The sequence below is a fragment of the Phalacrocorax carbo genome, chromosome 11 (assembly GCF_963921805.1).
Source record: "Phalacrocorax carbo chromosome 11, bPhaCar2.1, whole genome shotgun sequence".
NCBI classification, from domain to species: domain Eukaryota; kingdom Metazoa; phylum Chordata; class Aves; order Suliformes; family Phalacrocoracidae; genus Phalacrocorax; species Phalacrocorax carbo.
Window position 1 is genome coordinate 2,595,493 of NC_087523.1, and position 20,662 is coordinate 2,616,154.

At 50.1% G+C, this 20,662-nt stretch overlaps 2 protein-coding genes across 2 annotated transcripts in view; both read right to left on the minus strand.

Moving 5' to 3' along the window:
- Positions 1–10,480: 10,480 nt before the first annotated feature.
- Positions 10,481–11,362, minus strand: LOC135315428 (syntaxin-1B-like). Its single transcript, XM_064463577.1, has one exon. The coding sequence runs from the start codon at positions 11,360–11,362 to the stop codon at positions 10,481–10,483; it is 882 nt and encodes a 293-aa protein (XP_064319647.1).
- A 2,282-nt stretch (positions 11,363–13,644) lies between these two features.
- The window catches only part of BRWD3 (bromodomain and WD repeat domain containing 3), a 62,498-nt gene continuing 55,480 nt past the window's right edge, over positions 13,645–20,662 (minus strand). The window contains exon 40 of the mRNA XM_064462842.1: positions 13,645–20,511. Coding sequence (XP_064318912.1) covers positions 19,724–20,511 — 788 coding nt within the window. The 3' untranslated portion in view covers positions 13,645–19,723. The remainder of the gene's footprint in view (positions 20,512–20,662) is intronic.

Consider the following 20,662-nt stretch of genomic DNA (forward strand, 5'->3'; position numbering starts at 1 on the left):
GGGCACCTCTCCTCCGATCCAGACAGCACACTTGAGCTGTTAAATAGCCTTGTTTTTCATTACAAATGGGAGGTAGAATTCACTCTGAAGTGTATTTGTTACAATAAAGTTCAGCTTGACCCATTAGCTTTTTTTGAAGGGAAAAAATTTTGTGTATTTTAAGTCAAAAAGAGGACATAGAAATGGCCCTGGACTTTTCAACAGAGAAGACCTGGAAGAAAGGTCTTCAACATTTTCCAGCCCGTGCTCACAGACACACTGTGTGGAGCAGCCGCCGGCGCAAGCCAAGAAGCCACAACGGCAAACGGTCCCAGATGCGCCGGCGCTGGAGCCCGCTCAGTCCGGCAGAACTTGCATCGGGACACACGTCCGTACGCTGCAAGGAGAAAAACTGCCAAAATAAGAAATCCTGGATTAACGGCTTCTGGTCTTGTGGCCAGGCCATGCACCATGGTGACAGGTCAGGGACCCAGAGCTCACCGTGGGGGGCACCGAGCAGAGACAGGCACCCCTGGGGAGACCCCACGTTGCATCGGCGCCTCTCCTTGCATGGGGAAGGGCTGGGCTGGTCGGGGGGTGATGCAAGGACGCTCGCTGCTCCTGGCCAAACTCTAGAGAGGGTCAGTAAGAACAAGTGAATTTCTTCTGCGTTTTGGGGTACGTGCTAAAGGGCAGCTATGTCAGCTGCCGCCGCAGCTCTGCGCTCAGGGCACAAGCTTGTGTTCCAGCGGGATGTGGGCACAGCTGGCGGGCACATCTGCAGACCGTGTGAAAATGCGCCTGCTGAGCTGCGCCCTCCCCACCCGCTGGGGTCGGCGCGGGACGAGTACGGTCCGTTGCGCTCAGTGAAGGAGGCAGGGGCTGCACCCACTCCAGGGAGGACACGCTGCCCCCGTCGCCGGCCGCTGTTGTGTTCCTCCCCGCAAAGAGGACGCGCAGGTATGAGTCAGGATGAATCAATTCCTGCTGGTAGCAGGGGACAGCTTGCTCTGATTGCGGCCGTGCTGGCAGCTGGCCGAAGGACAGGCGGGCTGAGGAGCAGGTCTCGCTGGAGGCAGTGCTCCCACGTCACAGCTTTCTGCCACAGCAAGAGGACTTGGGCAACACCGCAAGGAGAAGCAAAAGCCACGTGCGTCCCTTGCTGCACGTTTGCTCTGCAAAAGGGGTGACAGAGTCCCAGAAATTCATACGAACACCCATAAGCGACCCCTTCCTTCTCTAGCAGGGCACCAAACCACCTCCAGCCTGTGGCTGCCTTTAAACTGCAAGCAAATTTACAGGTTTTTCCCTTCTGAAATAATAATTAAAATGACAACAAAGATGTAGGAAGACAGAGAAAAAAGCCTGATATTTCAAGATGCAGTGAGCTCTCCTAACAGATGTGTTTTGACAACGAATGCTAATGTACACATCTGTAAAAGCAAAAGTAAAAGACTCCCCTAATAAAAAACCCTGTCACATCCTGCTCACATTTACATGTGACAGGGGTGAATGAACGTCCATACAATTGTCCATCAAATTCATTTTGTTACAGCGGGTTTTAACCATTCTCACTTTTGAAAATGTATAAAATAGGCGCCCTTGCCACTTCAATGGGGTTTTTAATATCAAGGTTAAGTAGCTGGTAATTATTCTGTGCCATGAGACTACCTGTGGCTCAGGCTGCAAACCGCTCTGAGAAGTGAGGCCGATGCTGATACCCCCTCACGGCGCCGCACACGGCGAGCCTGGGAGCGCCCACGCGGCGCCTGTTCGGGGCCAGCCCCTGCCAGAAAGGCAACGCACCCAGAAGGATGCCCACGCCAAGGTATGAAAAAAGCTTGCAATTGCTCCAGACATAGTTTTTTTAATAGGTGCATTATACAGCTGTAAATAGACGTTGGTAGCAAGAATAAAACGTTGAAATGGGGTGTAAATTGGAATTAGGGAGCAAGGCTCTTCCCTGCGGCCAAGGACAGTGAGCCGCGTGCCCCCGATACCTGCCGCTGTGGTACCACCGTCCCCTGCTGCCTCACCATGGCCTGAGATACTCGTGTTTCCCACACAGGCAAGGCAAATACTGTATATTTGTACCACAGCTAAGAAGGGATTTATAATCAACATTTTTAGGGGAAAATTTTTTTTGTTAACTACCATTTGTCACAGTTTCGAAGCAGCGCACGTCGCGAGGAAGTCAACAGAGCTGCGTTATTTCACGTTACATTACGATCTGGAAATATTAGTGGAAAACTTTATTTATTCCTGTGTCAACTGTATTTCTCAGGAAATGCATGTATTTAAAGCAGTGTAGCTAAATAAAGTCACAATGATAGAAGAAAGACGGCGAGTTTCCGAGCAGCCCGGTGGCGGGTGGTTTCCTCCCACCCCGCTGGCTGGTACTGTCCTCCTGCCCCGTGGCTGGAGTCCCTCGTGCCCTCGCTTGGCTCTGTTTCAAGGCACCAGGATGTCCAGCCTCTGCCTGAGATGGGGAATGGTTGTCTGTGATGTGCATCATCTGTACCTGTCGGCTCCAGCCGCTCCCCTGTTTACGCTCACTAATAAAGTGCCGACGTCGGGCGTTGCTCTGGTGATGGGATTTCGACACAGGCGCTCGGTGGGGCCGCCTCATTCCGGGCTTTGCCCGCCCTGTGTCTGCCGGACCTTGTTAGCCCCCTCCCCTTAAGCAAAAGCTGCTGGTGATCTGTTACTGTGAAAACCGCCATGGCACTTGATGTTCTCTTTCAGCTCCTGCCAACCTTATTTCCCATGCCCGTGCTCCCGCGAACCTGTTTTCCCATAAGCTACAGAAATAGCTTATTCTGCATTATGAAACAGTATAGAAAAATACAACATATTAAATGGATGGAAGTCTTTAAGGATGAGCCGCGAGCCATTTATGCAGCCTCTGTATACTTCATTAAAAAGCTGAGCTGGAAAGCAGCCGATCCCTTAATTAACCCCCAAAAGCAGCTGATTCAGTGCAGCTCCCCCGGCAAACATCGCGTGTTCGATGCTTCTCCTCGCGCTGCTCCGGCACGCGTCCTGGCGTGAATAACCAGGAATTCCTTCCAACAATGTTTTTGCAACAAGTTACAGTGGCGCATCACCGGGGGCTCAGCCACGAACCGTGGCATTTACGCTGCTTTGCCTGCACGCCACTTACACCCATCGGAGACGAAAGGCAGGCTGTGTACCCGCAGTACGAGCAAACCCAAGGAAGGTTTCGAGGAGACATAAGCCGGGAGCGAAGCACTGCACCTGAGGTCTGTTCAGAGCAGGCAAAGAGCCCAGGCAGAGATGGGGACATACCGCAGACAGGATCATTTCCAGCAGGCTGGAAGGCAGTGGGTGCGTGGTCCTGAGGAAGGGAGCAGACCCGCAGCCCCTCGAGCTGGGACCCCCACCCAGGCAACAAACGCCATGGGCCGAGGCCATTCCGGGGGGACCAGGGGCGCAGCCCCCGCCGGCGACAGCTGCGCCGAAGAGCTGATTGATGCTTGCCGTTGTTACTTTGCTCCAGCACGAAGCTGCCGCACGCTGGGACAGGACACAGGGGCTCCAGGTTACCTGCCCAAGAGCTTGTGCAATTGAATGTCAGGGAACGGGAACACGATTTTCTACATGAAAATTTAGTCAATTTTCAAGGTCAATTTTTTTCCTCTCACTGTTCATCCAACCCAAAAAATTAGTTATTTGGAGTGAGTGAAATGCTTTATTTAAGACTTCCATTATTAATAGAAATCCTGTAGTGGTTGGCTCCCCAGACTACATATGGATTGACAAAACTACTAAACCAAAACCCGTTTTCAGAGAACCAGACATTGACCCAAATTACAAAGCCTGGAGGGGTTGCTTTGTCGTGAAAAGCCAAATGAAAAACTACCCGTGAAGTTAAGACTGCACTAAAACTTTAATTTAGGGGCCATTTAAAGCCTTGGTGAATATTGTGCACGGCCTGGGCAGCAAAGGCAGCTCTGTGCCCTGACTCAAAGAAAGGCCATCGCCATCGCACGTCACACCACGGCCACCGCCGCGTCCCCGTGCGTGACTCAGCCCCAAGGCTCCACGGGTTTCCGTAATGCCGACTGCTGGCAACAATATCAAACTGTCCTCTGGATCTCTCCTGAAGCTTTAGAAATAGCAGTTAAGAACGAAATCATCCCCAGAGAAGCTATTATCTACTCGTCTCATCGTCGGATGCTAATGTGAGATCCTGGCAGAGCGCAATGCGCATCGTCCTTCCATTCAGAAGCGGCGTGATGGGGCAGCTGAGAGTCTAATAAATTGTCACAAATCCCTTTTCTCTCTCTCCCGTCATAAGTACTTTGCCCTTCCGGCCAAGCAGAGACCGTAAATCAGCCCCGCTGAAGATTTGCACAAAAAGATTTGTGCAAACAAGGCTTCAAGCTCTGGTAAACGGGCGTTTCCAGCCTGAGCTGCCCATCATGCTGTTTGTGTGACGGTTTGATCCAGCCTCAGCTGAGCAGGGCAGCTCAGGGCCGCCCTGGTGCAAGCATCTGGTCCTGCCTGGCTTCTGCGCGTCCCCACTACTGCACTGCCCCCTCGAAATCCCAGATTTGATTTACTCCCCTCATTTTGCAAAGAAGCCGAAGGATTGGAACAGGCTGTTAACACGCATATTTATGCCTTGCATTGTTGCCTGTGGGAGCAACCTTGTTAACACAGGCAACACCCTTTTAGGTGGAGAACCACAAAATACAGAATTTTAAATGCACGCATTCCTATGAGAAGACGGGTTGAGCAACTTGAACAGAAGTTACTGCCCTCCGTGCCAAAAGAAAAAAATCTAGTCAGCCTATTCACTGTTAATATGAGATTTTAAGAGTTTACCTTAAACCTAAAATAAGTCTTGCTGTAAATTCAAGACTTGCTTTTACTGCTTAAAATTAATGAAGAACACAACTGTTTCAAGACAGTGTAGGAAATCAAGCTAAAATTGTGTGTTCGCTAGTGATCACTTTGAAAGCCGTCAGTTCATCATTTATGTCACTGGAGTTGTGGTGATATCTTTTTCCCTAAGAATTATAAAAATGTATGTTCTTGACACAGCCTCGCTCAAGAAAATGGTAAAAAATGTGCTTGGATGCCAAGATCGACACACGGGATAAAAGGAAATGTTCAACGCGGAAGAAAAGAAGAATAAAGGGAAACGCCCTGTTCTGATTTCATGATAGGAAATAAATGGATTTATCGGGGAGCTCAGGAAGCACCAAGCGTTCCCCCTTGGGAACAACCGCATCCGGGACACGGAGGTGGGCACGTTCGGGAGCACAGGGTGGGCAGGGACCTCAGGAAACCTCCCGGACCTGCGTGGAGGTAGGCTCAGCCCTCGGCTCCCCCAGCCCCACACGGGGCCCATCTCCCACAGCCTGGGCTTACAGAGCAGGGCAACACTCGCCCGGTTTCAGCCCTTAATTGCACAGGAAGGAGCCATGAGGACTCTGCTCTCCGCGAGCCCAGCTTTTTCCTCACCTGGCAGCTGAATTCAGTGCTCACAAGATGATTATTCCACGACTCCTCTCACAACAGCTCATTGTGCATCTTTCGCATGCAAAGCTCGGGCTCCGCTGGTGCAATTTTACTGAGCGAATGGGAAGAGGTTCATTGTTAATTAAAAAAAAAAAAGAAAACACAACAAAGCTGAAAAGGTGCTGAATACAAAGACCATCACAAAAAAATACAGTTGTTTTGGTCTCACCGGGAAGAGGCAGAGGGTTGCTGTCAGTCACCCACGCGCACCCCTGTCACTACTACCGCCGTTAGCTCTGTGCACCCGTGGGACGCTCGGGGTCCCGGGGACACGGTGCTGCCGTCCTTCAGGACTCAGAAGGGGCTTTCACCCCCAAACTGGAGAGAGAATAAACAACAAGTGGCACCCCCGGGTCCAAGCTTTGCCGAATCCTCCCTCCACTTGCCCCACAACCCCCATTTAATCTCCACCTTTTGCCCAAACCCCCACACCAGTGAGCGCTCCTGATTGTTGTGTTCTTTCCTTTCCCTGTTCCCCACCAGGGACGTAACCCTCGGCCCGACGCTGCCTCGGCGGGAATTTGCTGCCTCCCTTTCCTTAAGTCTTTTCAAATTTGCTCTTCTCTGGAAGAACACTGCTCGGTGCCGGTCCATCAAAGCAATTTTGTGCGAGGCCTGGCTTATTGCCCCAGATTTGGGTCAGAAATGCTGACACGCGCAGCGCTCCCCTCTACACCCGTAAGCTGCAGCAACACATCCCTGCAGACCCACTAGAAGGCAGTGTTGGAGAAAACTTCATAGCTACTTCGCATTTGAAAGCTGCAGGTCAACGAACCAAAGGAGCGGGTTTTCTAAGATAGGGACCCCTGTAATAAAACATGAACTGCTTTGTCCTAAATTATTCCTGATAGATTTTGCCTCAGTTAACTGCAGGAAGAGGCACGGAGATCAAACTTCATCCCCGCCAGGGAAATCCAATAGCAATATGCTAACATTGGAAAACACAATTTATTTCACGCCTGCTGGAGAAACGCCCTTAAAAGGGCTCTAACATTGAGATGTGACCTGCTCCGTGCTGCCCAGGCGGGTCAGGCTGCTGGGACGCCAAAGGCACGCAGTTCCAATAAGCACCCAAACGACACTGAAATGAGCCCAATTTGCCAATAAAAACCAAGGAGGGAGTTTCCAATCTCTTACTAGAAAGACAAGAAGTGGCTCCCCTGCACGGCTTGGCAGTGATCCCTGCTCCTGCGGAAAGGCGTGGGAGCCAGAGCGCCGCATTTTCCGAAGCCAGGCAGCAGCAGCAGATACTTGATGAGCTCTATTCATAGAGTTGTTGATTCGCTGGAAAATACAGGAAAAACTGGGGAAAAAACAAATCAAGTCAATTTAAACCGCTGCCACATTTCTGTATTGGTGAATGGAGTGTAAAAGTGTTTTGAAGCATCGCAATAACTTGGTAGCCCACACAGAAGAATGACTTTCTGATTTGATGTTAAGTACACTCAGAATAAAAATACCAAGCGTGATTTGGTACACAAAGTCTTTTTGACGAAAAAAAGAACCCCACTTTTGGGAAAAATTCTGGAAATGGAAATATTGAGTGATGGTTTTCAATGGCAATAGTTTGAGGAAAATGTAAATATAATTCATTAACTCTCTCGTCTTGAATGAAAATATATAAATATTTCAAATTAAGAATTTCTCCTTGCCCCCGTGCCAGGGTGTGTTATTCAAGGGCAGCTGGAGTACAGCAAAGTGGAATCACAGTCCTGAACGCTGATGCAACCCTCCCTTCCACTTTTGCCAATAAATGTGCACGTCTCGAGGTTTGGCCAAACGGATGCTGCAAATTGAACAGATCTCAGGCAACTTCAATGTTCAGGAGGCTTTTAAAGTTGCATTCACAAGAAATCACTCTGTTCAAGAGCTGTTTGTTGTGACATGAAAAATCAACAGTGTTGAAGGGATGAAAATTCAGTGTTTGAGCTGGCGAGCCCGAGTCCTCCCGGGGTCTCTGAGCAGGAACGATGAACTCTCAAGCTGCAGTAACCTGCCTAAAAACAGAAGTCCTATAGGGTGATTAAATTGTGCCGGAACTATTTGCTTGCCTAAATGCCAGGAAGAGTTTTTATTCTCTTCTAAAGAGTGGCATTTCTTCAGCTGGAAGACCGTGCAAGTGAAAACCAGTGCATGCTGCTGGCACACCTACAAACCCTTCGTATTTTTAAGCCGGCTCTTTCTAAGGCATTTTACTAAAACATTCCTCTTTTAATGAATCTTATTCTGAGCATCCATTTGCATTCGGGTTAATAATCAACTTCGTGATGCCGGTGAGCAGCCGGCAGAGGTATCGCCGGGTCTCTCCCCATCAGGTCCGGTGTCCCACCAGCAGCGACCCACCCAGAGCCCACGGCGGGCCTCGCAGCGACCGAGGAAGGCTGGGGCAGGGCTCGTTTTCTTTTCGCAAAACAGGACAAGATAAAGGCGCAGTTTTCAGAATACCATGATTAGGGTATCCTTCCCTAATGGCTCTAGGTGGAAAGAAAGGCAAAAAAAGTATAATCTGATCTGCAGCAAGAAACATTAGAATACCTTAGGCATGACTGCAGTCTTAGCATGTCGTTACAGAACAGAGCTAAGGGGTTTGGGCAGCCTGATTTTACCCTACCATGTTTAGCTTTCTCTTAATTTTCCCCTTAAATGTGAACTTCCTAAATTTATGATGCTCATCTGGGAAATAATTAAAACAGCCTCCTCATGTATATTCTTCAAATCATTAAAGCAGGTCCTTCACCTTGGCTCCATCGTCCCTGGGAATATTCCTAAAGCAACGTGCTCCAAATGAAGCCCCAACCATTGCTCAGAGGAGAAAGGAAGCTTTCCCATCCTGTCGAACATTCATGCCCACATTACAATATTGTTAATCACTTTTCTATAGCGTAATCAGTCTCCTTCCGGGGCCAATATTTAGTGAAAGGCAACCAAGCATCAGAAGAAAAACCTGATGAATAAACTCATAAAGTCCCGTAAACTGCTGAAGCCATCGGTGGAAAGATCCGCTCCGAGGTGCAAAGTTTCTCCTCTTTTTGTCCCATTTCCTTAACTTCTCACCCGGCCGTGTAACACGTATCAGGGCTATTTTCTTGTTAATCCCGTATGCAAGAAAGAGCGTGCCCCCGGCCGCCGCTGCCGGCAGAGAGAGCTGCCAAGGGGCCGGCGCCTGGGGACCATCGCCTCCGCGCCAGGCTCCGGAGGACGCTGCGGTCCATGAAACCCCCTGTGAATACGCACTGGCCGAAAGCACCGACGACAACACAGTGGTTTTCCTGCACGTTATATGGATAATCATTTACTGAGCAGCTCAACCAGTTCCGCAGGGCTGCTGGCACTGGGTGCTGCCCAGTAAGCCAAGCCGGGGCTCAGGCAGGTCTCTGCTGAGGCCGACGCTCGCGCTACGCAGAGGTCGTTCGCACGGAGCCATGCCGGTGTTGCATAAAGCGTGGTTAAATATACGCTACGCTGCATTTGGGTTTGCCACCTCCCCCACCTCGCGGAGGTTTTTCCCTTCTCCGCACGTCCCCGGAGTCTGTAAATAGTCTTCAATGCTTCCCCAGGAGGCTGCTGTTGCAACCACACGTCAAACAGGATTTTAATATAAGATGTAGACGGTGTTTCCTGTGGTCTGGCCACACGAGACGGGACTGGGCAGGCGGTCACTGCCCTGCGCTGGGGAGGCTGGGGGGGGCAGGAGCCACCGCGGCACCGCACCGTGACACGGCAAGTGTGAACGAAGCTTCCTTCTGCTCGCTGCCTCTATTTGATTTCCACTCCAGGAAGCTTCCTCTGGGGTTGCTGGGACAAACAGGAGGGAAATAGACCAAGAGAAGGTCACTCCCCTGTGAAGCTCACGCAAGGATGGATGCTCCTGATGCCGGGAGCCTTCCAGCTCAACAGAAAAGACCCGTATCAGGAAAAGCAGCACACTCATCAGCATGAAAACTAAGTTTTCTAGATTCATAAGAATTTAACCCAATAGACACACCAAGTCATTCCGTTTCTGCAATTTGTTAGCTTTGGGCTACCCGCTGCAAAGAAATAACTCACCCATCCACACTCAAGAGGTTATGGAGAAATTGATTTATTAAGGCTCAGACAGAAGACAAAAATAACCCTAAGGGTGGTGGAGAGAGCTGGGACCCGACTCCAGAAACTGCCAGGACACAAAGGGACCTTCCGCAAAGGGTTCCCGAGAAACTTAACCAGGCCCCGGTCCCTAATTTGAGAGGCTTTGGGAAGTTCAGATGGTGTCGCGGGGACCGGAGGAAACGGCCACACCGAGTTCCCAGCACACGTGGGATATTGGCTGACCTGGCAATGTGCTGGTTAAGGAAGGGCCCATCTCCTGCAGTCTCCCAGAAACCTGCACCCATCATATGAAACCCCTCCTGGTGTCAGGGGGGAGTAGAAATTGGAGAAAGCGGTGAGAAGAAAGAGTCAGAGGTGGTGGAGGAGCCTTCACGCTGCTCTGTGGTGGCACCGAGCCATCGAGTCCCCTCGCGTGTAACAACAAATGTGCCAAAAACTTCAACGGGCTTTTTTTTTTTCCTCTCCTAATGCAACATTAAAGTTTTTAAGTATTTTCATAGTATTAAAAGTGCTTTTCCTTGTTGGGCACTGGGCGCCAGTCCTGCAGCACAAGCGTGGCCTCCGTGCTGGTGTGCAAGGCGTGCACGGTCTCCAGGTTGCCACGCAAGGCGTTCGTGGTCCCTGTGCCATCGTGCAAGGCGTGTGCGTGGTCCTCGCGCCATCGTACAAGATGTGCATGGTGTCCGTGCTGCCGCGCAAGGCGTGCGAGGTTCCTGCACCGCGGTGCAAGGTGTGCGAGGTCCCTGCACCGCGGTGCAAGAAGTACAAGACGGCAGAAGCCTCTCACGACGTCGTTTCTTGCGGCGCCACAGGAGGGAAGGCCATGAGAGCTGCTGCAGAACCCTCCCGGTGCCGCGCGGGCTCATCGGACGGTCCCGCTGAGGCAGGGCAGGCAGGCGCAGCAGGCGCAGAGGCCGAGCGCCGCCGTCAGCAGGGACGAGAGCCGCGAGGGCCGCTGGTACTTGAAGGCTTTTTTCACCTCGCTGCTGGTCTGGGCGACGTAGTCGAGGGTTTGCAGGACATACTGCTCCACGCTGTCGATGGCCCCGTGCTGCTCGGCCAGCAGCCCCTCCAGCTGCAGGAAGAGCCTGTGCAGCTCCACCATCTGCGTTTCCAGGTCGAGGAGCTGCTGCTGGCGCGCCTGGGCCAAGGCCAAGTGCTGCTTGGCCTTGAGCTCCCCCAGCTCCCGGCCCACGATGCGGGGCGCCTCGGGGCTCTCGGCCAGCCGGTCCAAGTCCTCGGCCCCCAGGTCGATGCCCGCCAGCTCCGCCTGCCTCCCGATCTGCTCCTTCAGCCTCTGCCAGTAGCGGCTCTCCCGGGCGTAGTGGCGGGCGAGGATGGCACGGTACCGCCGCAGCAGCAGCCACAGCTGGGTCTGGCGGACGCGGGGACCCGCTTGCCCCGACCCCAGCTCCGGTGCTGCCGGCAGGGCGCCCAGCTGGGACTGCAGGGACACGGCCTCGCGGGCGAAGGCGGCTCTGGCGGCGCCGAGCCCCTGCTTCTCCCGGGTGATGCTCTCCTCGGAGGTGCAGCACAGCACCGTCTGCTGCGTCCTGTCAATGCTCTCGGAGAGCTGCTCCAGCTGGTCCAGCGCCCGCCAGAGCTCGGCCGCCTCCCGCAGCGCCCGGCCGACGGAGCTGGCGTCGTCCCCAACGAAGGCCGGGTTGTCGAAGCACAGGGCATCCTCGTGCGGGTCGCCCTCGGCCGCGGCTCGCCGCCGCAGCTCCGCCAGCCGGTCCCTCATGCTCCGCAGTGGCCGCCGGCGCCGTCGGCAGGACGGGCAGCCCATCAGCCCCGGGAAGGGAGGGCGAGGTCGGAGCTCCTTGCGTCAGTGGGAGCTGTTAAAACCTTCCCTCCAGGCGCCCGAGCAAATATTGATGGAGGCGGGCAGGCTGCCCTGCGTCAGCCGCCGGGCCGGACCCCATCGCGCCACCGGCGGGGAGGGGAAAGGGGTTTTGCCGGGAGACAGAGCGGGAGGAAGGCAGCCCGGGGTGGGATGGCTGCCAGCACCGCCAACGCCTGCGTCATGGGAGAGGCGCTCCTGGCTCGATGTCCGATCCTCCGGGTTTTAAGACAAAGGGCTTTTATTCACCAAGAAACAAAGAAAGCCCAAAAGTCCGGGCTCCCGGGAGGCGGGGGGGGGGGCACCAGCCCGGTGCTCCCCCAGCCCCTCCTCCTGCCGCAGGGCCCCGCGGTGGCACCCCCGTCCCGCAGCCCGAAAGCAGCCCGCGGTCGGCTCCGAGGACACACGCTGCACATCTCTTCAGACCTTTCAATGAGCCTTGAAAAGCAGCTTCGATGAGGTGCCCCCACAATAACCGAAGGGCAAACCATCCTGCTGCGGGGCCTATTTTGAAATGAAAAGATGCGACGCAGGCAAAGCCTGGCTTCCCCGCTCCCGCGAAGGTCGGCACGGGGCTGGGAGCCGCGCGGAGCCCCGCAGCCACCGACAGCACCTGCACAGGCGAAGCGGTGGATGGAGCAGGGTGCTTCGGGGTCTTCCAGGCTGGAAATGAGTGTTGGGATGACACAGCTGTGCTGCACATCAGGGCAAGGTAGTATTTAGTCCACACACTGCTAAAATGTATAAAAATCACAATTTAATTCTGAAACATCTGCAAAAACGACTGTTAAAAAAGTACTTCTACAAAATGTATTTCCAAGAGGGTGTTGGAAGAATAACTGAATTGTTCTCGACTACATGGATAATTCATATGATGTATTTTCTAACATGCATTATCATATACGGCCTAAACATACAATGATATAAAGTATATAAAATCTACGATATAATATCTACGGGGGTGACAGCGAAGGGTGGTTTGACAAAGGTAAAGCAGCTCTTATTTCTTCTCACTAATGCCTTTCGGTGGCTGGACTTAGCAGGGGGCTTCAGCATCTGGGCAATGCAAGTTCAATTTTATTCTCTGTAATCAACAAAGCCAAGGGAAAAAAAAAAAAAAGCCCTTCTGTTCGCGGAGCCTGCAGCATGAGCTCACCCACACCAGAAAGGAATTGCCATTCGGGCCGTTTGAATCAGCGCAATAAAATGAAATGTCAAATAAGCCAGGAGAGGGGAAAAGCCAAAATACCGCGTTGTGAGAGCAGCACGCGGCGGGACGGGCGTGAGGGAGGGCTGAAGGGCCAGGGCCAGGCCACCTCGGGCAGGCTCGCCTTGCTCGAGTACTGGCAACAGCGATTTTTGAGGATGAAACCCCCGGGGCCGAGGGGGCGCAAGGGCGTTAAGGGCCCCGCGCCAGCCCCCAGCCCCTCCCCGCTCCCACGTGGGACGGCGCAGGGCCAGCCCTGCGGAAGGGTGCCACGCAGCGACGGCGAGCCCCCGAGCCCGGAGCCCCCCGGGGCAGCGCCCGGCCGCCGAGGCGGCCCCAGGCACAGCCGGTGCCGGCCGTGCCCGGCTGCGGGCGCCGCTCGCGGAGGAAAAGCCCTGTTTAAACAATATTATCGCTTCTATTTAACAAAAGGGCGAGAACAGCGATGAAAAAGGAGTAGCTCTTTGGTTTGCACTAAATACCCCTGAAAAGCAGGCACGACCTCCTCCTCGAGCCGAATCTCGCCGCCGGAGCCGACCGTGTCCGCGCTGGCCGCAGGGACCTCACCCACCAACCTCCTCCTCGTCGCCCGCTCCGGCGCTGCTCGGGGAGGCTCTGCGCAGGCCTGTCGCCCCGGACAGCGTTTTTCGCACAGTTTTCCATGAAACCGTCCGCTCCTGCTCTCCTTTTGCCCAGGAAGACGGTATTTTGGAGCCAGGCGGATGGTGATTTGGGCGACAGACGCCCAGCGCGCCCCCGCCCTTGGCCGAGGCGAGGGTCGCCGTCCTGTCCTGCTCAAGACTGGCATGGTTTGTAAAAGTTCCTATATCCAGTTTATAAAAGTTTCCTTTTTTATAAGTATAAAATTATCCAGTTGTATCAAAAAGTGATTTTCTTTTTATGCTGAAAACTCAATCTTAAAGTTTTTTGATCCTTTTAACCTCTAAACTATTTAGTAAGCAATGCAAAACCAACGTCAGAGTTTATCTTTTTTTTATTAAGACAATCCCACAGCTGGAAAATGAAACATCCTAGATTACATAAGTGACTTCAAAAAAACTCTAGAAAAAATTCTTTACAAATTTACATTTGTACAATACAAAAACTAACAGCTCATTGCATATAAATATTACATTTGGTCTGCCAACAAGTGGCATCAAAATCCCTGAAGTATTCATTTAAAGGGACCTGAGATAGCGGATGTGAAGATATGGGCATAAATATCACCTGGAAAAAAAAAATCAATATAGAAAGTAGACATAATTCTAATAGTTTTGTGCATTTTTGCAGTATTTTATATCATCCAGACCATGAACTGGAGAGCCTAAATCACGTGAATTTCATTGCTCCGACATCAACTGGTATTTCTAAATGAAGTCTGCTATAACGATCCATGGAGGAAAGAATAGCCTAGATTAGTATTTCTACAGAAAAATAATCATCAGACTTTGATTTCCGAGTATATCCGAGTATATCCGAGGCAGTTTTAGGAAAAGACACGGAGGATTTTGATCTTATCCGCCACGGAGCGGCGCCGCCGCGAGGCCCGCGGGACCCCCGGCCCCGCAGCAGCTCCTCTCACCACCCCGGCTGCTTCTCTCGCACCCCGAAATGGGGAAGATACGCAGTGCTCCCCAACTGACAACCCCAAAACTGCTCTTAATCGTCCACCGGTTTAAATATTTCCCAAATATTTACACGTCTGTCAACTCCCGAGTGCGGCTGCGGTTACCTGCCACGAGCGTGCGCCCGCAAGGGCAGCACCGAGCCGCTCGCTTTCGCTTTAGATTCTGACAAACCCTTACCAGGTACCCACACCCATGCACATAAGTGTATTTAAGCACCATTTTTATAACGCTAGAGTTAAGGCTGTGACAGCAATTCCACTGGAAATCTAATTTTTCAGGGATTCATAGCACAGTTGCGTAAGTTTGCTGTGGGCTGAACATGACATATTCAAAATGTACAAGCTTCCAACAGGTCCTTGCATTTCTAATACTAAAAAAGACAACTTTTAGACTAAATTTTGCAGGCTGTTACTTACTGTACATAAAGGAGTTTGTTTTTTTTCAATGCGTAAACCTCCGATATACTAATATTTGAAAATTATCTATCGCACATGCGCAGTAATTTTCTATAATACATACTTGTAAGAACACAATGACAGCTCCCTACAATACTAAATATAGATTTATCCTTGGATTGTTAACTGCTCCTTCAGTCTATCGTGTAAAGAATTAGCATTTTAGGAAACTTTGCATGACGGTTTTTTTTAAAAAAAAAAAACAAAACAACCCCGACAATAAAATCAAGAAATGTAAACACACAAATACATGTTTAAAACACTGAATTCATGACACGGACCATCGACAGCAGGACACTCCAAGTCAGGGCTGACAAGATACCCTTACACCTACAGCTACTCAATTTTCCCTCACTCACTGCTCTCAGATTAAAGATGACGTATTAATCAAGTTCTTATCAAAAATTAGTGATTTAAACTTATTGTCTCACGTTAATACTGTGTGATTTTGAACGGTTGCCAAAAGCTATCCCAGAGACACGCAGGAGCCGCCTTTTCAATCGCTTGACGAGGTTCACCTTGCTTTTTGCAGCCAAAAGAGCCTCCAAACATTATCAAGAGCAAATACATGGGCGTCGGTCTTTCCATATTTTATTTTTTTTTAATTACTTGAAAACCCTGTTTATATGCACCCGGTGTCAGACCTTTTCAGTGCTCTGGGACCACGCAGCCTGCCTGCCTTCGTGCAGGAGAAGCAGCCGAGGCGTACATTTAAGAAAACGTTCAGGGAAATTTAAAAGGCGCAACAGGACGCAAAATTTTAGGCGGCCCAAAAAAATCCTCCACCAATTACTTCTTCGCGATTCTATTTCGCTTGTTTATTTGCAGGGTGGGGGCGACTGCGATAAGGGGGTGGCCTCTGCTCAGTTTATGGAGAAAGGAGCGCTTGAAAGAGAGAGAGGAGCGATAAAACTGCCGAGACCCGGCGAAGTTCAAGCACCGGCATAAAAGTTTCACGGGTTATTTAAACCAGAAGTATCTCGTGAGGCTGGAAGCACGCGACTTCTACGAGGGTTACATCAACTGCTATTCACACAGCAAAGGGGGGAAAAAAGAATAAAAGGAGTAATCCAGCAGAAGGGAGCACACGCGCTGAGGGGCGCCAGGCGGAGCTGAGCGCTGGCTTACGCAGCCGTGCGTAGGGCCGCGCTGGGAGCAGCCCCGCGGCCCCGCCACCTCCGGCACCGGGGCACGGGGAGGCACGTGCTGAGCCGGCAGCGTCTCCCCTCGGGGTACGGGCGGCCGCGGGGGCGCGGAGCAGCCCTCAAGCTTTCCGTCTTCGTTAAATCCACCTCCAGCGGTTGGGGGTTGTTGCTAGCAAAGGCAGATACAACGAATATGGAAAGTCTTGGGGGAAAAGAGGGATTAATAAAGAATTAAATCTAGACGAAATAAAGATCATCGAGATGTTTCCGAAAGAGCACCCGAACGAACCTACAGGGGCAATAATGGGAAGCTAAAGAGGAGAGGTGGAGCATGGCAAAGAGAAAGCCAAAAGGCGATAGAGAAAATAAAAAGCAGGCAAAGTTTGGGCTGAACTGAGACAACAGCACATCGCTACTGCAAAATCGGCTTCGTCACGCGTGCCCTGGCCCGGGAAGAAGCGGGAGCGCTACGGCAGCGGCAGGTTTGCAGCCAGGAGAAGTCTGAGAACACAGATGCCCACAAGACTGTCAGCCCCGTCCCCCCAGAGGACGGAGCGCGTGGGGCTCGCGCTCCGCTGCCAGCGAAGCCCCTCGGGGCGCGAGCCCTGGGTCTCCAAGGTGTCTCTGAATGCCCTCGAGTCCCCCGGCGACTCGGGAAGGGATCACGCAAGACTGCACGTCTAGAGAAATCTTTGAAGCACCGATGCCCAAGAATTAATGCTACAGCAACAGAAGAACCCCTGGCCTGCCTGCACGCCTTGTTAGCCTGCAGGAATCGGATCCGTAACCAGACCTGCAAACCCTCTTCTTGGGCAGAGTTTGGGAGTTTTTGGTTAAAAGTGCAAGGAGAGAGACTACGGTCGTGACTCTGCAACGCACGGGGCGGTGCAGCCTGGCAGGAGCTCGGCAACTTCACGAGGTGCTGGCGAAGCACCCAGGTCCTGGGTCAGGCAGCGCGACGGCACAAGGTGTAAGTCATTTTACCGCTTCTGCTGCAGCTGCCGGGCTGATACAAAGTTTTCTGCAACTATGAGTGGCTCCTAACAGGACCCGGGCTTTGAGAGAAAGTGTCCAAGTTACTACAAAATTGTAACTATTCCACAGAAGGAGGCTATGAGAAATCGATCGCCTAACTCAGAGGAAGAATCCGGCTACAAAAGCAAGTAAAAATAACGTCTCTAAACCCAAGTTATTTCTTTCATGCTTATAAAAAACGTTCTCATGCACAAAAAAAAGCTTTTTTTTCTTCTTTTTTTTTTTTTTTTTTTTTTTTTTTACAAGAAGCAATAGTTCTGTTGTTGTAGCACACCCTGCTGTCTAGCTCTTAATCATGGAACACTTTTGATTAATACTTACGCCACAGCAAAGTGATGCTTCACTGTTATCTTCACAGTACTTCATTACATAGAAAAGATACATTTAAGAACAGATTAAGTATTATTCTAATTGCTGCTAAAATGCACAAACTTATAAAGCGATTTCTCTGGAATCCACGTGTTTTATCTCTCCCCAGCCCCTACACAAAATAAATAAGTGGATCTTCGGCCCGTCAGAAATATATGAAAAGCATTTCTTTTGCATTTCAAGATTTTTCAGGCTTTAGAACAGAAACGATAGTGTTTACATTAGCTCAACAGGACTGATCTAAAAGGAGGATGATTCTGACTATGGACTGATGCTTACATGCTATTCCTGGTTACCATATGTAGAAGGACCAACCAGTCAAAGAAATAACACATTTCTTATAAATATATAAGTGTGTATATATATATACATATATATGAGAGAGATGACAGGACAGGTGTTTATATTTTAAAGCCCAGTACAGAACTAGGAGAGCCTCTGCACTTTCCATACACCTCCCCCACCAAAACGCAACTGAATCAAATCCAGAAACTGATTACGGCCCTTCAAAACATTCTTAAAAAAATTAAAAGTGTGATTTTTGTACTGTACCATAAACTCGTATTAATGCTCTGAGCAATTTCGGATATACTCTCCTCCATCACAAAACTAAACCTCTGCATTTTTTCAAGTCATTTCGCATCTAACTAGAATTTTTGGAAAGCGAGATAAAATAGCTAGTGCTTAATATAGAAAGTCAAAAATTAAATTCCTTCTGCATCTGAGAATATACATGGGTCACTCTTTGCTGCCTGAGGTTTTCCAGAATTATTGACCAAGCTGTGCACAGAAGAATTTAAGGATATTGGATGAAAGTTTGTTTGTTTTTTAAAGTATATATATATATTCTTGAAAAACTCCACCAAAACTTTCTAGTCTTTTTGTTTGCTCTCTCTGCGTCATCGAACTCACTCTCTTAACCAAGCTAGAACTGTCAGATTCATTTAGACAAGGGGAGGAAACTGAAGTCCCATATATATTCCAGCCAGACCCTACGAAGCCAGAGGCTGCTCATGCCAAACACCTGTTTCTGTTCACCGAGGAGCAAGACTACAAACGTCGCCACATACTGTACTAAAACTACCAAAACAATTTCTGGTTTCAACACTTTTCAGGACGACAAGAGTACAGTGCAACACGAATTCTCTTCTGGAAGCTTGAGATACAAGAGCCCGCCTGCAGGATGTGAACCGGAGCCCATCCGTACTGCCAGCCACCAGAGGTACCCGCGCTCCGTTCAGCCCCCTCATCGCCCTCAAGGAAGGGACAAATTAAACCAAACGCAGATTTGCACCGAGCACGTGGCAGCAGAAATGCGCGGGAGCCAGTCAGCCTATCCGCACAAACCAACCACCAGCTGCTGAGAACCTTACGCTTCTGAAAACTCTGAGAATTACTTAGATTTTGTTTTCGTTGTGTCAATATAATGGAGATATAGTTACTCTACAACTTCGCAAGCAACTCCATCCCTCTACGCTCCTTCTTGCCTCTTCTTCAACACGTACTGAATAATAGCATCTATTTTCTTTTAAGCTTCCAGTAGTTGTAAATAGAGGTAGCTGAGCTACTATTAAAAATCACGTTATGCTTTGAAGAGGAGGAACCTTTCAAATGTTGAAGTTACCCCTTAGCTGCACAATCTCTATTAATACTATAAAAATATGAGCGGACAAAAAGAAAATAGATGCAAGTAACTTTTGCATTTGGCACCTTTTGTCTAGATATTCATACTTCTCAAGTATTCTCTTTTTAATAAAGTTAATGCACACATAGGACACACCACATCAAAGGTTTGCTACATATTTACAAGGCACCAACCCTTTGTCACTTTTTACACGAATAAAGAACCGATAGAAAGCACATCAGGACCCCCGCAACTGTAGTATAGACATACTTCAGTTCAGCACAATTCATGAACGTTTGGCCTGGGAAGATTAAAATAATCCAGATCCTTCTTACAATATATAAACTGTAAACATTTTATAGCTGCCTTTAGGATTGGTGTATTGTGCAAAAGTTATAATTATTACTGTGTATAAGGATTTATGGCAGAAACCACATAAAAACTCTGTAAGAAGGTGCTATTTCTATAATACAAAAACAAAACAAGGGAGAGAAGTCATAATCGTGACTCAAAATGTCATGTTCTTATTGAGAAGCTGGAAGCCTCTTTAATGTGATGAACTCGTAGTGTGTGGGGAAGAATTTCTGCAATTTAAGGCCTAATGACTAAGGCTAGTTTTGACCAATGAAGTGTGGCGATCTGAAGTTTCAAAACAAACGCAAACTGACGTAATGGAAAAGCACCACTGTGAAACGTGAGTGGAGTCCCCGCACAACTTGCTTGGTAGATTTTCTGGTAAAATCCCTGCAGTAGAAGGCCATTGAAGTTCTTTTAAAATTGTTCCAAAGTTTTTCATCTGTCAATAATTCCATCCCATGAGATGGCTGACCCTGGCTTTTTCTGTCATTTTCCGCACCCTGCCTGACCTGGAAGTACCAAGGTTCAAAGGATCCTCGGTGTGCACAAAATTGTCATTATCAGAATCGTCATTGTACAAGACAGTTCTCCTGCCCTCGTTCCGTGTCTTGATTCGAGGCGGTCTACTGAATCGCCCTCCAAACACGTTTTCACCAAACTGTCCTCCAAACAGGTTTTCAAATTCGTCATCTGTAATTCGGGCACGCTTCGCTCTGGTGGCTCCTCGCGAGGCTCCTCGGCCTCCTCGGCCTCTTCTTCCTCCCCTGCCGCCACCTCTTCCTCTGCCACAGCCTCTTCCGCCTCTACCGCCTCTTCCCCCTCTACTCCATCGCCCCCACCTCCCCCATCTACCTCTCCTCCCTGTCCCTCTGCCCTGCCAATTCCGCTTCCCACCGGTGATCTTTCGTTTGATTTTTCGTTTGGGTTTTTTGGATTGCACAACTTTGCTGTAGTCATGGTCTCCATCGATGTAATCCTGATCTGTCCTAGATGTTGATTCAGAGTCTGAATCGGAGCCGCTTCTGCTTTCAGAACTTGAACTGGATCCCGATTCCCCACTTTCTGATGAAGATAAACCAGATTTTTCCTTCAATTCTCTCTTCTTCTTTTCCTCTTCCTCCGCCTCCTCCAGATGCTCGTCGTCTTCTGATGCACTTATTAACTTCCTCTTGACTCCTGTCCGATGTTCTCTGCCATCACCATTTGTAAGTGGTCCATCAGGAGAGTGATCTAAGCAAACACAAAATAACCCTATCGGTTATCATCATCACGCCAGAGCCAAGTAGGATACAAAAAGTGGGATTCGCCTCATCTGCCTTTGAGGTGTGCTCTGGGGATGATCCAGCTCTGAGCTACTCACCACAGGCGACCTTTACAGGCT

Excerpts from the sequence above, each read along its gene's own strand:
- LOC135315428 (XM_064463577.1), bottom strand. The coding sequence starts at position 11,362 with ATGAGGGACCGGCTGGCGGAGCTGCGGCGGCGAGCCGCGGCCGAGGGC.